The 16,993-nt window shown below is 38.9% G+C and overlaps 1 protein-coding gene across 1 annotated transcript in view; it reads left to right on the top strand.

Annotated features, from left to right (window-relative positions):
- Positions 1-666: 666 nt before the first annotated feature.
- The window catches only part of Sh3bgrl (SH3 domain binding glutamate rich protein like), a 77,696-nt gene continuing 61,369 nt past the window's right edge, over positions 667-16,993 (top strand). Inside the window, exon 1 of the mRNA XM_048417697.3 lies at positions 667-891. Within this exon, the coding sequence (XP_048273654.2) occupies positions 847-891 (45 nt within the window). The 5' untranslated portion in view covers positions 667-846. The remainder of the gene's footprint in view (positions 892-16,993) is intronic.

Here is a 16,993-nt window from a genome sequence, read left to right as displayed (position 1 = left end):
GAGATTACAGGTATGAGGCACCAAGGGAAGAAAGTTCTTTCAAAGTATTTTCAGATGATTTTTTTCTCTGTAATTTCCTCCTTCATCCTAGAGTTGTTGATTATTATCTCCTGCGAATTCCCACTAAAGGACTGTTTCCTTTTTTAACAAAACTCCAAACAAAAAGAAACCCTATTCTGCCATTTCCGGTTTAGGGAAACTTGAAACTTCTCTCCAGCCCTCCTCCACATCGCGCAGCCTTTCAGAATACACTGAATTCCTGCGACCAAGGTTAAAAAAAAATCACTTACTTCATTTAGGCGTCTTAAAATACACAAAGCTTTGAAAATGTGGGTTTAAAAAATTAAACTAGTGTCTGGATTCAACACAAAGCTAGCTTTCAGCTGTGTTATTTGCATACATTTCTGAGCAGGAAGTAACACGCAAAACTTCTGGTGTCCAAGGGAAAAGGTCCTTTATTCTAACCGAGTGCAATTCAGGGATCTTTCCCCACCTCCCCCTTATTTTACTTCCCCCTCGCCCCCTTCCAGGAGAGGGAATAGTCAAAAAGAATTGTTTCAACAGATCTCGCGGTGCTGTTCGAGATCCTGTGTTTTAAAAAAACAATTTAGAAATGATGCAAATGAGCCCGAGCCTTCCGGGGTTTGGGGCTGGGACTGCAGTGCTGGAAGCTCATTGAAAGCAGCCACTGGTGGAGGCGGGGCTCTGGCCAGTTCCCCTTCCACCTACCCCCACCCTCCTCTTCCAACCTCTGTTTGGCCCCTTGCTCTGTTCCAGTCGTTGCTGCAGCTGTTTTTCAACCCTCTTCAAGACTCCAGCGACCGATCTCAAGCTCTTGTTTCCAGGATGGTGATCCGTGTATATATTGCATCTTCTTCTGGCTCTACGGCGGTAAGGAGAGTGGGAGCCCACCTTTGTTGTTTTCCAACACACTAGTCCTCCTCTGCCCCAGAACCGTTAAATTGCAGAAGTTACACTGGAAGCTTCTCCTTAGAAGACGCAAGCATCGCCCACTACACCCTCCCCCCGTCTTTCCTTTCTTCCTTTGTTGCGTCGATTTCATTTTTTTTTTCCCGTGGAGTTAGCTTTGTTCGCATTGAGACATTAGTACCATGTTTCGTTTCTAAAAGAAAAATAAAGAAAAAAAGAAAGGAAGAAAACTACTGAGTTTAGGTAGATGGGAGGAGATAACTGCTTTATGGATTTCAAGGTTAGGTGAAGTCAAGTGAAATAAAAAAACAGTGGCTTTCAGGCTTTCAAGAGTGAGGCATTTAACAAATATTCCCTAAGTACCGAGTTCAGGGGAAGTGCTTTTTCTGTAAAGGATGGAGGCACTGATGGGAAGGGACTGGAAGACTCCTGAGGCACTGAGATTATTGTGAAATCACTGTAATGACATTATTTTGAGAGCGTGTAGACAGGGTATATAACACTAAAAGAAAAAAAGAAAACAGAAAGTCAGGAACAGTGATATAAATGGTTTCTTCTTCTTCTTCTTCTTCTTCTTCTTCTTCTTCTTCTTCTTCTTCTTCTTCTTCCTTTCTTTCCTTCTTTCTTTTGGTGTGGGTGGGTGTTTTTATTTAATGTAGTGTGAGACATGTCACCCATATTGGCTCTTATTTTGACTTTTTCTTTTCCTTCAAAAGATTTTTAAAACCCACTACTTGAAGAGACTGGGGAAAGAACACGTGGCAACTGAGTTGCTGCCTCTTCCTAGGATATGATTTTCTTCCTCGATTCATTTGCCAACTGTTAACTTAGAATAACAGTTTTCAGCATATCTGAGGAGGATTGGGTAAACTGAGGTGAAAGCTGACTACATACTCATGGTAAAAGAAAGAGCCTCTGTTCTGTTCTTGCAATCCCAGGAGGAAAAAAAAAAAGGGCCAGCAGTGGCCAGAGCAGATGTGTGGGCTCTGGAATTGGAATGTAGAAACCTCCTTCTCTAGCTTTAGAGTGGTGGAAATCCCAGGTTGTTGGGTTGTTTATCTTTACATTTAAGAGGATTTGGAATAGAACTGAAGGTTACATGAAATCAGCAGAACCTTGAACCTTGAACTTCGTCTCTTGCCAATGTGTGGGGGTGCGTATTGACTGTATGTTAGCATATAAGAAAACTTACCCGGAGAGTTATTGAACATTTTGTTTGAAAAAATAGAAATGTTTGTTATTTCCTTGGGACCCTATTTTTGAAGCCTCTTGGCCTCCATAGATAACATTCTGATATTTCAAAGTAAAACACGCGTGACTGAATATTAATCTGCCACAATAACTGCATTTTCAAGAACCAGTTTAATGCCTTTGGTTAATCCTTATTAGGTTGAACCTCTCAAGCATGTAGGTTTTTTGAATGTGGTGCCATGCAGTTTCAACACTTCTGTTTGTTCTTTGCTTTCTTTCTCTTCGATTTCTCTTCCAGAAGTAAACTCAAGGAGAAGCTGCTTTAAGAATTTAATCAAGTACTAGAGTTCCACCCTATTTCTTTCTTAAGACTTCAATTTCTAAGTGCCCAAGAAGAGATTAAGACTTTTATTACATTATTTACATGACAGATATTTATGGTATTTGTGTTTAGTTTCTATTTTTTTTTCATGAATTTTAAGGACTTGTCCATTCTTTCACAATTTCCATTTTTATGAAAATGCCCGTTTTCTATTTAATAGTGCCAAAATAAGCGATTGCTTCATTATAATCTTGCATTAAAAAACCCTAAAATAGTATGAAGAGAGTGTCTTTGAGGAGCCCTTCTTTATGTGAGTGGGATGCTGGTTATTTATTGGAGAAAGGATATTTATTTTATGATAGCAAAACTTTCCTTTAACATAGCAAAAACATTGTCATTTAAACAAATTACTTAGAAATTTGAAGGCAGATGTTCTGATGGAATCTAAAAATATTGAAAACTACATTTCTGTGAGTTATTATGTGACTGATGAGTGTTTGAAGTTTCTTGGCTTTGGCTTAATGATGTGTATTGAATGTTTTGCCTGCATATGCATATACTCTATATGCGTGCCTGATGCTCATGGAGACCAGAAGAGGGTGTTGGATCTCATGGAATTGGAGTTACAGATGTTTTTGAGCCAAAATGTGGATGCTGGGAACTGAACCCAAGTCCTTTGCAAGAGCAACACATGCTATTGACCGATGAGTCATCTCTCCAGCCCCAAACCTGTTTTCATATTTTTCCTGAATGTTATAAAATTCAGCAGTATTATGTGGCTAATTGTTCTGCTACTAATCTAGAACAACAGTAATAAACAATGTTGTAGCCCAAAACTTCCCGTATTTCTCATCTTAGCTGAAGAAACAACTTTTAAAATGTATCCTCTTCTCTGCTCCAATACACAGGCATAGCACTTGCTTCTTAAGGTTAGAAATAAAATCAAATGTGTTAGACTTTGCAGTGGATTCTTTGGTTTGTTTGTTTGTTTGTTTTCAGGACAGGATTTCTCTGTGTAGCCTAAGCTGTCCTAGAACTCACTCGGTAGGTCAGGCTGGCCTCAAACTCAGCAGTCAGCCTTCCTCTCCCTCCCAAGTGCTGGGATTAAAGACATATTCCAGCACTACCCGGCTGCAGTGGATTCTTGGTAGTAACTATAATAAGGACAGCTGATAGGAATGCTCAAGTTGTTTTAGGCACTACCTTACATTTTCTTGATATAATCTCATGATTACGTTTCTTTCAGGAGAGGAAATGCAGACATGGAGAGGTTAAACAACTCCAGTGTCACATAGTTACTAAAGCCATAGAGTTTTAACGCAGTGAAAGCTGCTTAATTTTAAGCTTGTGTGTAACCATTAAAAAAATACATACTGACAATGATACAACGCAGTTAGTAGGCATGAGGACAAAAATTTGTACTTGACCTTGGATGTTAGGAGAATGAGTAAGTCCTGCAGGTTGAGAAGAAGTGCCTGGGCATGCCCATATGTGGGAATAGCAAAATGGGGAGCTAGGGAAGGGGAGGGATGCTGTGTCTGTAAGTGAATGTAAGTAAGTGGGGTATGTGGCTTCCTCAGTCAAGGCTACGAAAGTGCGGAAGACACAGGCACATTTTGGGAATCCTAATCAAATATTTTTAGCTCCGACAGACAATTCAGGCCTTCATTTTATTTCTCTTGGTGGAGGCGTCTAGCAAGGATGTCTTCTTCCAGTTGGCAACAGCAAGTAAATTCTGCATGTTCATGTTTTAGTTCTTATCACTTCCTAGTTGAATTTCACATCTGTTCTTAATATTTTTTTTTTGAGACAGAGACTCATCACCTAGGCCAGGTGAGACTCAAACTCATGATCCTCCTACCTCAGCCACCCAAGTGCCAGGACTACTGTAGGTTTGTGCCACCACACCTGGCTTTCTACTCCCTCCTTTGTTTAGAATTGTTTGTGCCCATTATTGGTATGATGTCATGTATGTATTTATACATACATATATATTTCATAGCAATTGAGATTGCAATGTCTTGTAAGTTTATATCTAGAAGAAAATGAAATATTACACCCCATGTCTAAATAACTTAATAAGTTGCAGTAGCTTTTAACTAAAAGCAACACTGACCTTTGGTTGGAATTGTTAGAATGATGAGACAAGGCTTAGGTGACTTAGGAGAATTTTCCACTTAACTCTTTCTCCAAGATCCTTATTTGAATTCCATTTTATGTCCTCTATGCATTCTGTGTGTGTTGGCGCAGACACTTGATGGTTATGGTATCTAGGTGGTTTCTGAGGATCTCATTTAGAGGATATGTATGCAATGATCTCTCTCTCTCTCTCTCTCTCTCTCTCTCTCTCTCTCTCTCTTTCTCTCTCTCTCTCTCTCGTTTCTCTTATAACTACTGAAATGGAGCTAGTTTTAGGGTGGATTCTATGGCGGTGCTAGCTCACAAGTAATAAAGAGACGTGAATAAACGGAGCACTCTTGCTCACGAAATCACAGCTCACTAGTCATAGTACCTTCTTCACTTGTAATAGGCATGTAGAGCAGCAAGCCACTGTTCTTTGTCTTGTTCTTAAGTAATCTTTATCTTAGGTCACAGATTTTTTTGCTGTTTTATCTTTGTATATAAAATTGAGCATTGACTTGAAAGATGTTTTGGTACATGCCATAGCTGTCAAGCTTTGTTGAAGTGGTGTTTGTTTAAAACTATTCATAAACTAATTAGAAGGTCAAAATCAGAAACCATCAAATGAATAGGCATGTTTTTTGGAAACCCCAAGCAACGAAGAATGGTGACTTTCAAGTGTCAAATGCAAAGATTGAATGAAGATCAGTACCTTCAATTTGGTATCTAATACTTTCAATTTTACTTACAATCTAATTTCTCTAAAACCCTAGTAAAGCCGTTATAATAACTTGGTCCAAATTAAAATAGCTTAGCAAACATATTTCCCGTCCAAGGATTAACTAGGCCCCATCCTGCTTAGCTTCCGAGATCAGATGAAATTGGACGTGTTCATGGTTGTGTGGCCATAGATAGGAAACATAGCTCAATGGTAGTGGCTCTTGTGCAATTGAAAATGTTTGAAAGTCTAAATGTTTGAAAGTTAGTCTATGGCACAATGTGTTATGAAAGTTAAGTAAGTCTCATAACTTTGTAGATGAAAACAATAGTGGGAATTTATCTTTAGCATAGAGATTTATTCTGTTGAGGAAGAATAATAACCTTCTCTTAAAATGGCCTGTGTTAAAGACTAGACGTGGGGGTGGGAGCTGGAGAAATTGCTCAGTGGTTAAGAGTACTGACTGCTCTTCCAGAGGACCCGGGTTCAATTCCCAGCACCCACATGGCAGCTCATAACTGTCTGAAAATCCAGTTCCAGGGGATCTAACACCTTCACACCAATGCACATAAAATAAAAGATAAATAAATCATATTTTTTTTTTAAAAAAACAGACTAGACATGGTCAGGCTGAATCTTCTACTTCTTTGTGGCTATTCTCAAGTGTCTTTTTCTAAAACATGTATTGCCCAATGAACTATGTATCTTTAAGATATATATTTATCCTTTGAGAAGTTTCTATATGCCTGCAATGTATTTTGATCATATTCGTGTCCTCCCACTCCTTCACTCAGCTCTAGTTCTCACGCCCAACCCCTCCCAACTTCTTGTCCTTTTCCTGTTGCTTATCAAGTACAGCTTGCGTTGCTCTTATGTAAATGGGTGTGGACTGTCTACTGGACTATGGGAAACCTACTGGGCACCATGCCTTTAAAGGAAATTCTCTGCCAGCAGCCAACTGTCAGGAGCGACTCAGGTGGGGGGCGGGGGGTCGCATGATCTCCTCTGCCATCCATGTTAGAATGCTGATTGACTTGAACTTGTTTAGGCAACCGCAGCTCCTGACAACTCTGTGTCTTTATGGAATACATTTTGTCTTAACGGAATTACCAAGGATTAATATCATAGTGTGTTTTATTGGCAAAATTAAATAGATTAGAGGGGATCTGTAAGTGATTGTCGAAATGTTGGCCTTCAATTCTACCTTGCGACCTACCTAGAGACCTTTTAAAATTGCAACTTAATTACTTCCCTCAATCTAGACCAAGATGAAACAAACATACCTTGAGACAGAAAGGGCAACTCTTTTTTGGCGACTGCTTTTGTTAGCATGGGAGACAAAGGTGACATTTAACACTTGACCGGGCCAGAAAAGTTGAAAACAAAGGAATTGTTTACTAGCCCAATGCTTTACCTTTTGAATATATGGTTCTTTGAAGGATTGTAGACTTGTAGAGTGAAATAAAAAATTCAAATAAAAGGTTAAAATTCCACAGGAAATTCAGACGCAGTAGATTTGAAGTGTTTAGCGCTGTTGGAGTTCTGTTTTCCTTGAACTACCTTTTTGTTAGCATGGCTGTTCGGAATTTGGCTGCAGGAACGGTAAAAACTGGCATGGGTTCTTTCTGCATTGCACATGCCAGGCGCTGTGCCTACTGCTTTTCATACATTCTTGCATTTAATTTACCTCTTAAAGTAACTGTGAGGTGCTATTATTAAACCGGTTTATGTGTTTGAAGAGACTTTCACTGAGATTCAAGAGAGATATTAGCTATATATTGATCAAGACCGAAGAGCTAGAAATGGCAGAGCTGGGATTACAACGAATACAAGACGTTGCCTTCGAAACCCCCAGCATTGTTATTTATGTAGCCTCCTTGTGTAGATAGTACATAGAAATTTTGATTTATGATTAGAAATGTAATTCATTTCAAGGCCAGCTTGGTTTGCAGAGTGAATTCAAGGGCTACACAGATAAATTTGGTCTCAAAAAACAAGTAACCATTTAAGTAGGGAGCGTGGGATATCTCAGTGGGTAAAAGTGGTAATACTATTTATGTTGATGACCTGACTTTGATTTGTAGAATTCCCAGACAGATGGAAGGAGACATCCAACTCCTGAAAGTTGCCCTTCAAACACTCACTGTGAGGTGTCTGCATCCATACATACATCTCATATACATGCACATATGCACATACAATAGAAAAATACTCAGAAGATCCTCTTGCTAGGTAAATGTGTTCTCATCTATGACCCTTGCTTGAGAACGGGACGGGAAGGAGACAGGCAACTAAGAGAGGCCAGCACCTGGATTTTCTTTTACAGCTTCATATACATGCATACACACATAGGCTCCACCAGGGGTGTAGTTTAAGTAGTTTTTACCCCTTTGTGTAGGGGCTTGTGCTGCATATTGTACTTCTAGGACTTTGATTCTCATTTTGAAAACTATCCCTTTTGCTTAGCATGGCTGTGCAAACTGATAATCATAACAACTCGGGAAGTTTGATGTACAAGAATAGTAAGTGTGAGGCCAGACTAGGCTCCATAGTCAGACCCTGTGTCAAAAAAAAGAAGAAAAAGAAGAAAGAGGAGGAAAAGGGAGGAGGAGGAGGAGGGAAGAAGAAGAAGAAGAAGAAGAAGAAGAAGAAGAAGAAGAAGAAGAAGAAGAAGAAGAAGAAGAAGAAGAAGAAGAAGAAGAAAGAAGAGATGAAAGAAAAATGAAGGAAACAAAACATACCTGCCCAACCCCCAAATACAGGAACAACCACAAAAACATGTATTTTATGGATATAAACTAGCATGGCAAAAAAGAGATCTAGGTTTTTATGAGTCTGTGACTAAATTCGAAAGCAGTGCTGTTATGATTTATAGACTCTGGCTTTGGATTCTCGTCTTTGAATTATATTCTTTGGTTTAACTCTTCTGGAAATAAAAATCTATCGCAGAGTTGGTTTGGAGCCAAGCATTTATGCTTGGGTGATTTCCAACAATGAATCAAGACTAATTAAACTTCACTTTTTAAGCTCCAGACAGTATTCATCTCAGGTAACAGCTACCACATCAGACACGTTGGTCTGTGTATTTCACCATCGCCTTTTATGCAGCTGCTTCGTCACAAGTATGGCAGCGTTCTTATTATTAAAATTGTAACCGTATGGATTTAATCAAGTCGTATGGTTTTGGAAACCGTTATCTCTGGTATAACATTTGAAAGTTGATTTAGAAGGAAGACTTGGGTAGATAATTACTTATTGTTTAAAAAAAAAAAGATAAACTACGTTGCTTTAATTTCTAGTGTAGATAATCAGTCAGCTGTACTTGATAGTACTATGTAAAGAGACTCATGACCCAGCTCGGTGAGGGAATGCTGTCCTAGACGGGTGGAGTATTGGGCTATATCCCTAGCACTCTATAAAAAAAGGCACGAAAATAATTTTAAGAGCTGTCTTGCAGTCTGTCATGGAGCACTTAAACATACCTCACACAGAGCTTTACATGAAGTTTATCACTTAATTCTCTAACAACTAAGTGAAATCAGTATTCAAATCTCTTTTTTTGAGATAAAGTTTCACAATGTGGCCTACTGTGGGCCCATAATTTACCTTTTTCTATCTTTAGTACCCTTATTGCAGAGATGACAGTCCTGTCTGACGCCAGGGTCTAGTGTCCCCATTTTTATTTGAGGTCACGGTCTTGCCCTAATTGACCTGGAGTTCACTATAAGATGAAACTGGCCTTGAGTTCACAGAGCTCTCTCTGCCTCTGTTTTTCACGTGCTGGGATTAAAAACATGCACCATGATGCCTGGCCCCCAACCTTAAGAAGCAAAAGTAGGCTAAGAAAGTTAACAAGGCTACAGAACTAGGAAAGCACCTCCTAGATTTGTCTGACCTGAAACCAGTGGCTTTAACTATATGTTGATCTCCTTACAGAGTTGATATTTGATATTACTGTGTTTTTGAACATGTCGCTTTGCTATTTCCTTTTGCTGATCTTGGAAGAATCATGAAAATATCTCATAACTAATTGGCATACAATAGTATCAGGGGCAATTAATTCAAAGGGTATCTATTATGTCAAGTAGGGAATTTAGGATTTTTCTTTTCTAATTCTTTTTTTGGCTTTTAAAAATAGTTTTTATTGAGCTATATATTTTTATTTGCTCCCCTCCCTTTTTCTTCCCTCCCCTTCTACCTTCTCCCATGGTCCCCATGCTTCCAATTTACTCAGGAGATCTTGTTTTTTTCTACATCTCATGTAGATTAGATCCATGTATGTCTCTATTAGAGTCCTCATTGTTGACTAGGTTCTCTGGGATTGTGAATTGTAGGCTGGTTTTTCTTTGGTTTATGTCTAAAAGCCACTTATAAGTGAGTACATATGATATTTGTTTTTCTGGGTCTGGGTTACCTTACTCAAAATGATGTTTTCTCATTCATTTGAGAAATGAATTTGTGGGCTCCATCCATTTGCCCACAAATTTCAAGATGTCATTTTTTTCTGCTGTGTAGTACTCCATTGTGTAAATGTACCACATTATCTATTCTTCGGTCAAGGGACATTTAGGTTGTTTCCAGGTTCTGGCTATGATGAACAAAGCTGCTATAAACATAGTTGAACACATGTCCTTGTGGCATGATTGAGCATCCTTCGGATATATACCCAAAAGTGGTATTGCTGGGTCTTGAGGAAGGTTGTTTCCTAATTTTCTGAGAAATCACCACACTGACATCCAAAGGGGCTGTACCAGCTTGCACTCCCACCAGCAATCCTTGCTTAATTTTTAAGGGAGTAAGTAAGCAGTGTGACAAGACCCGCAATAAGGCCAAACACTTTTGAATTTCTGGGTCATTATTTTTAAGAGGATGTTTAAAGACATGTATGAAAAAAATATGATGAAACTGTGATAAAATATCTAGTTATTATCTAGGCAGATAAGGAATTTGATTTAATTTTGAAGTTGAAATTGAAGAATGGATTTTATTTAGTATGTTTTGCAAATATTGTTTATATTTATATTTTACTGTTTTATATTGTATTATACTGTTATGTTTATATTATTTTGGGAGTTTATCTTTACTGTTATATATTATATTATACTGTCATATGTTTACATTATATGAGGAGTTTAAGAGAAGAATGTGTATTACATTGAGAATTTAATCTGTCACAATCAGAAAACTGTGAACACCAGACTTCATATGCCAAGGGATCCTAGCCTTACCCAAATGCCAGAGTCTCCAGGTGAAAGGCCTGCCCTGCCAGCCACACAGCTTGCATCTACTTTAAAGTCAGTGTGTCTACATTTTGTGAAAAACAAAAATGACATAAACTTGTCTAAATAATAATTTATGTGTAGGTGTTCAAGTAGATTTAGTATAAATCAATATATAATAACTTTTGAAAACCATTAACTTACAGAAATAAATGGTCCCCATGGTTAGGCATGATGTCTTAAGAGTTTTTCTTTAAGATTAATTTAAGCATAATTGTTCATGCTATATTACTTTACAGTACAGAGAAAACATATAAAGAGCAGCTATTGAAAAAATAAGATACTATATCATGTAAAAGCACAACCTAAGAGATTCATGAAAAATAAGCAAAATTGGCCTCCTTGGGTTCTTTAAACATGGATAGATCTGAAAATAATTAGAAGTAAAAATTCTTAGATGATCTCTTAGCATGTAAAGAAAGTACTGCTACTGACCTACACTTGAGAGAAGGATCATCATTTTTATTTCTTTCTATTTTCTGCATATGTGTGTGTTTTACCTGCATGTATGTCTGTGTAGCATGTGCACTCAGTGCCCACAGAGATCAGAAGATGACAATGGATCCTCTGCAACTGGGGTCACACATGGTCGTGAATTGCTGGGTGCTGGAAACTAAAATGGGTCGTCTGTAAGAGCAAAAGCCACTCTTAACCACTGAGCCATCTCTCCTTCCACAAGGACGTCACAAGGACATGCATTTGGCATCACAAGATTTCTTTGAAATATTTGAAGTAAGAATGCTAAGCTTTTTTTGTTGTTTTTGTTTTATGACTGAGTTTCCTGCAGTTCCCAGGCTGGCTTTTCTAGGTAACTGAGGCTGAGGCTGACCTTGAACCAATGGTCTTTAAAAGTGCTCAGACTGCAATAGATTTGCAATCATGAGTGGCTTGTATGTGTGAGTCATTTGTGTGAAAGCATATGATACAAAGACAGTTGGGGTATTCTTTTTTAAAGATTTATTTATTTATTATGTATACAGTGTTCTGCCTGCATGTATGCCTGCAGGCCAGAGAACACCAAATCTCCTTACAGATGGTTGTGAGCTACCATGTGGGTGCTGGGAACTGAACTCAGGACCTCAGGAAGAGCAGTCAGTGCTCTTAACCACTGAGCCATCTCTCCAGCAGTTGGGATAGGGATATTCTATATGGTAAATTTAAATGCATTTTTCTAAAACTTTTCTTAAGCTACAGGAATTCCTTCTGTCTTAATAACTATTTTAAACCCCAGAAGGAAGAGTGCTGTATCTAACAGAATATATTTTGAGGCTAGGTCAAGTGTTTACATTTCTTAACTTTGAATTGATGTCTGTTGAGTGTTAGAAGTAGTTGGTAGGGCCCTACTTGAGAACTATTATAAAATGCAACAGAGGCTTGAATAATAATTTATTTACTTTTCCTACTTTTTACTACCCAGAAAATAATTAGAATGGAGTAGGATTCTACATCTTTGCTGATGCATCAACAGATGGCATGTTGCAATTGAAATGCGACAGGCTACCAGTTGGAACTTTGTGGTTGGTGTTCAGAAATATACGACTGGACTGGGGGCAAAGATGGCGGCTAGAAAGTTAATAGCGCAGGAGTCATTGACAGGGTGTTCTCTGAAACTATGTGAAGGAAGGAACTAAGAGGAAGGAATTGCAAAATGAGATGAGGATACAGTCTTGCTGAAAATGTACACACAGGAAGTGGTAAAAGGCACAGAAAAGAGAGCAATTCATTAAGAAAGAGGAGAGAGGTCTCGAATGGAAGCTAGGACAGAGGCTAGTGTTCAGGGAACTTAGGCATTGTTCGGTAGTGCCATATGAGAATTGTGAAAATTCATAAAATGCCATTGAATTCAAAGACAGGAAATTATTAGTGATTTTGGGCATAGTAGTTTCAGTGGCATGCTGAAAGGAATAATCTGCTTGCAAGGACTAAGGACTAGAATCCACAAAGGAGAGACAGATATTGTCAAGTTTTTCACTGGTGTGGTAAAAGGAAAGGCTCTCGTTAAGCTAGATAGTGAGGAACATGTCAGCTAGGGACGAAGCTATAGAGACGGATGTACAATGAGCCCCTTTCTCAACTAATAACAACAATGAACCATTATCCTTACTAATTTAAGTTCCCTGTAAAGTGTGTATTGACCATGAAGAGAGTGATTTTATTTTTACTGGCCAGATTTAAATTGCTCTTGTAAGAGAATAAGCAAGAAAGTCACGGCTCTTACATAAAGTATGAATGGCTGGACACTTTCCACTGCCCTTACTTGCCAAGCCAATTAACAAAATTGGCTCTTTAGAAAATAATAGTTTGCTGGCAGTGGTTGCCTAGTATGTGCAAGGGCCTGGATTTCATCCCAAGCCCTGAAAATAAAAAATAAATAAATAAATAGATAAATAAATAAATAAATCCTTGTGGATGTTTGTGTTTTGCACTGGAAATGATTTGGGAGTTCTAAGAGTGCAGCTCACATAATGTTTCTTTCAGAACCGTGAATTGTTTATACTTAGATTCATTCCCAATGCTGATGGAGGCTCCCCAAGGCTGCAGGTTGGGAGATCAGTAAGCAGATGTTTCTGTAACCTTCAGATTTGGGGGCTGACTTGGAATCTTGTGCACTGAATTCAAAGAAGATAAAGAGATAAATGCAATTCCTTGGGATTCCGCAGAAACAGAACTGTTAGCGTCTAGATCTGAGCGTTTGTAGAGCCTTGGCTCGCTACTTGTACGGGGAACTTACTTGACAGCATGTGGACGTCTGCAAAGTCATGCAAACGGCTGAGAGACCTGAATAAAGAACCTTGTTAAAGACAGGACATTTTGAATAGATTAGCTAGGCCATGTTCTGGCAATTCTTGCTCTATGATTTGCGCTGTGGACTGTTTTCCTTCCACGTTCTAATTCACACATTCATTAAGAAAGCATTTATACCAATCGCTGGAGTAGATTATGTGCCTTAGTTCTCAAGGACAAGACAGAACCTGGAATAAGTGTCTCTCAGGTCCTTGAGTGACGAAGAATGAGAAACTATGGGGATTGTCCTTTTAGAGGACTAAGTTACGTGGTTTGGAAATGAGAATCTATGAAGTACTCAGAGTCCAATATACTTTTGGAGCGTCTCTGCCGGTATATTGACAAACTCTCACAGAAGTCCGTGTCTTTAACATATTTAAATACATTTTTTGATCTACTTTCCATTCATGTCTCTGTGAATAGTTATTTTAAAAACGATAATTTATTATTTCAGCTGAACTTTTACCCTGTTTTCTTGGCATTTCCTTGGAAAGGTGTGGGAATTAGACCCTAAGCACAATGTTCTATTTCTGTTTCTTTCTGTACTTGAACATGCAGCGGAGGCATGATTAAGGTCAGTTCTGATTAAGGTCAAATGTAGCTGTGATGACAAGCTGAAAGATTTGTGGGTTTTCGGCTCCACTATTTCTGTCAGTTGTTTTGGAATTTCAGGGAAAAACACTAAGGCATTCTTTTACTATCGGCCAAATCCTATTCAGGCTTATTTCGATTCCCTTCACCTTGGGATCAGTCTGGCTGGGGTATATATACTTATGCCTTACAGATACTTGAGCTGCATCCCTTAACTACATATGAAAGCCTAGCTACCATAGGTTAGTCTCATCTTTCCCGCTCTCCCTGCCTCTTTCCTTTGCTTTCCTAAAGTTTATAGGATTCTCAAGTATGTGGTTGAGGTTTAGTTCAGGTTTCGCACAACTGTTTGCTTCATTATTTATGTCCCTGCTAAATTGGATAAGGGTTATATCCTGTGCTAGAATTTCCAACATAGGGGCAGGTTGTTCAGTATGTTGGGCTTTGGCCAACTATATGACCAAAAAAAGTAATCTATGTGCTGAAATAGTATTTTTCTTAAGTTTCCACTAAATAATTGGATAAGTAGACAATTTCTGCCTTTTTAATATAGTTGTAGCTCAGCTCAATACAGTGGCGCCACTCAGAAAGCGTTCTTGCATTCTCCCTGGGAGTCAGTAGCATCTGAAGCCAGGAATTCTCGTGGATAGGTTTTTCTCTTCGAACCAGGGTTGCTTCTTTTAACATAGTATCTCAAATATAAAATTTCTTTTTGTAATTGTACTGCACTGGTGGACTGAAACAGTGTCGCCTAGGTAGAAGCATCGCCAGTGTCGCACAGGTAGAAGCATCGCCAGTGTCGCACAGGTAGAAGCATCGCCAGTGTCGCACAGGTAGAAGGATCCCAGTGGAAGCAGTTTGTCTTACCTACTCACTCGCTTGTTATTAAGACTCCTTGACTATGCCACACGATGTTTTGTGTCTACTGGATAAAAATCGGCTTTTACTCGCTTCTGTTTTTAGGACCATCAAATTGAAAGCAAGCTATTAGAATCATCTGTCTAGGTGAGGCCATAGGAGGTCGTCCAACCCATCCACATAAGGACTGCTCGGGATCTGGCCCAGAAAGATTCTGATCCATTTTTCTCTTAGTAAACTCTCCCAGGAAGGAAGCCTTCTCTCCCCCATGGTAATACACTGGGATCCTACTCTATGTCCCTTTTTTCTCTGGACTCTTAGGGGTACGACACGGAAATCTGGGTGACAGTGAAAGAGAGTGTGCCCATTCTCTTGTGTGAGAGAGGTCAGATTCTTGAAAGCAAACGCGCTGGAAGTAGAGGACTGTGCTATATACACACTCACCTGGTAGCAGCTGAACAAATAGTTCCCAAGAAGCCACTAAAATAATATGCAGAGCCTTTTTTTTAACTTTTGGGAAGAGCCCGAAACTTGTATTTTGAGAAAGTTAAAAATAAGCCCCATAATTTTGATTTCTTCCCTTCTGTTCTTCTTTTTCCGGGAAGCAAATGTGTCTTGCCCATGCCTGTCAATTGGTACATTATAATATCATAGCATAAGATGATATTGCCACTACCACGTGGTGGTCCTTTCATGAGGCTTGGAACTTACTGGATTTATATAAATTTTAAGGTAGATATTTTAAACATTTTAAATTTGTAGGTCCCTAACGCACAAGTACTGGGCATAGTTGAATGGCATTACTAATGAAGAAAATTACAGGAAAAGACTAATTTAAGCCCCAGTGCCATGCCTTTAAAAGGTTCAGTTGCTAGAAAAAGAACTGTTGCAATTTTTTTTAACTAAACTGCTTCTGTTGTAGAGAAAAATACCTGCCTTAGGACTTGGAACTCCAGGTGGTGAGTTTTAAAGGTAGTTAAATGATAATTTCTTAGCAGTCTTTCTTATTATCAGTTCCTACTCAACTCGGGAGCCCTCAATTGACACTGGGAAAGAAAGGAGCTTAGAGAAGTGCCTTAGGCCCTGTAATGCCCATTCCTTGTGAAAATAAAAGACCTTAACCTTGCGTCCTGGGGAATGCTGGGTTTAAAAAAAAAACACGAGTAATAGTAACTCCTTTGAATTTTGTTGAAAGAAGGAAAATTTTCACCACCGCCCCAATAAATTGGTTCAATTTGTTAGCTGAATAAAATGTCTTCCCTCTTTCTAGATAGAAATTGTAGTTCCGCCTATGTTTTTAGACATTCTAGATATGTTTCATGAGAATGTCAGTTTTTTGTTTTGTTTGGAAATACTAATATTAGCACAGAAGAGAGGCCTGTTATTCCTTTTTCATTGTAAGTGAGTTAGTCTCTTGAGGGAAGAAATAGTCTCAATTTTCTCCCTCCCTCCCTCGCTCGTTCCCTCCGTCCCTCCTTCTCTCCCTCCCTCTCTACTTTCCCCTTCTTCCTTTATTTCCTGCCCTCATCCCTTTTCTGACTCTTGCTCTGTTTTTAGCCCTCTGATCGTGAAGGAACGTTCAGCGCAAGAGGGTGCAGTGGCAGTCCTAGGGACGGGGCAAAGGGAGGAGAATGGCAGGAAGTTTGAAGCCAGCCCGGTTTACATAACTGAATTCCCGTACAGCTGGAGCTACATAGTGAGACTGTCTCAAAAACAAACACTTTTTCAAACGTTAAAAGAGGACTGGACATGTTCCAGAGTACTTTTGAGGAAGCCCCAAATTCAGTCCCCTCAGTGTTTGAAGGAAAAGCAAGAAAAGAATGCACAATGACTTGTGGTCAGTCGAATGTGACATTTGATACAAAGTTTGTGTCCTAAAGAAATTGTATTTCATTCAGGCAAGGCAAATGGCCCCGCGGCGCTTATACAGGATGGCAACCCCAGAAAACAAGCCGTTGTGCTGCCTCTGACAGTTTCGTTTCCAAATCTTTGTCTTCAGAGAAGGAATCTTGTGCTATTGGAAATTTGCTATATAGTTTTCACTGGTAGTTTAGCTAAGTTTTTGCCTGTTTTCTTTCATATCCTCTATTTCTCCTGAGTCTGTTAGCTAATATTTAATCGCTACAATATTAAACATCTTTTCTTGAAGAGTATTTTCCAGCTTGTTCAGTCACATCTGCAGTAGGTTTCACTTTCTAG

This window comes from Myodes glareolus, chromosome X (genome assembly GCF_982192425.1).
Source record: "Myodes glareolus chromosome X, mMyoGla1.1, whole genome shotgun sequence".
In the NCBI taxonomy this organism is placed as follows: Eukaryota; Metazoa; Chordata; class Mammalia; order Rodentia; family Cricetidae; genus Myodes; species Myodes glareolus.
The sequence above is the reverse complement of the archived record's forward strand: the minus strand, read 5'-3'. Positions and strand labels throughout refer to the sequence as shown.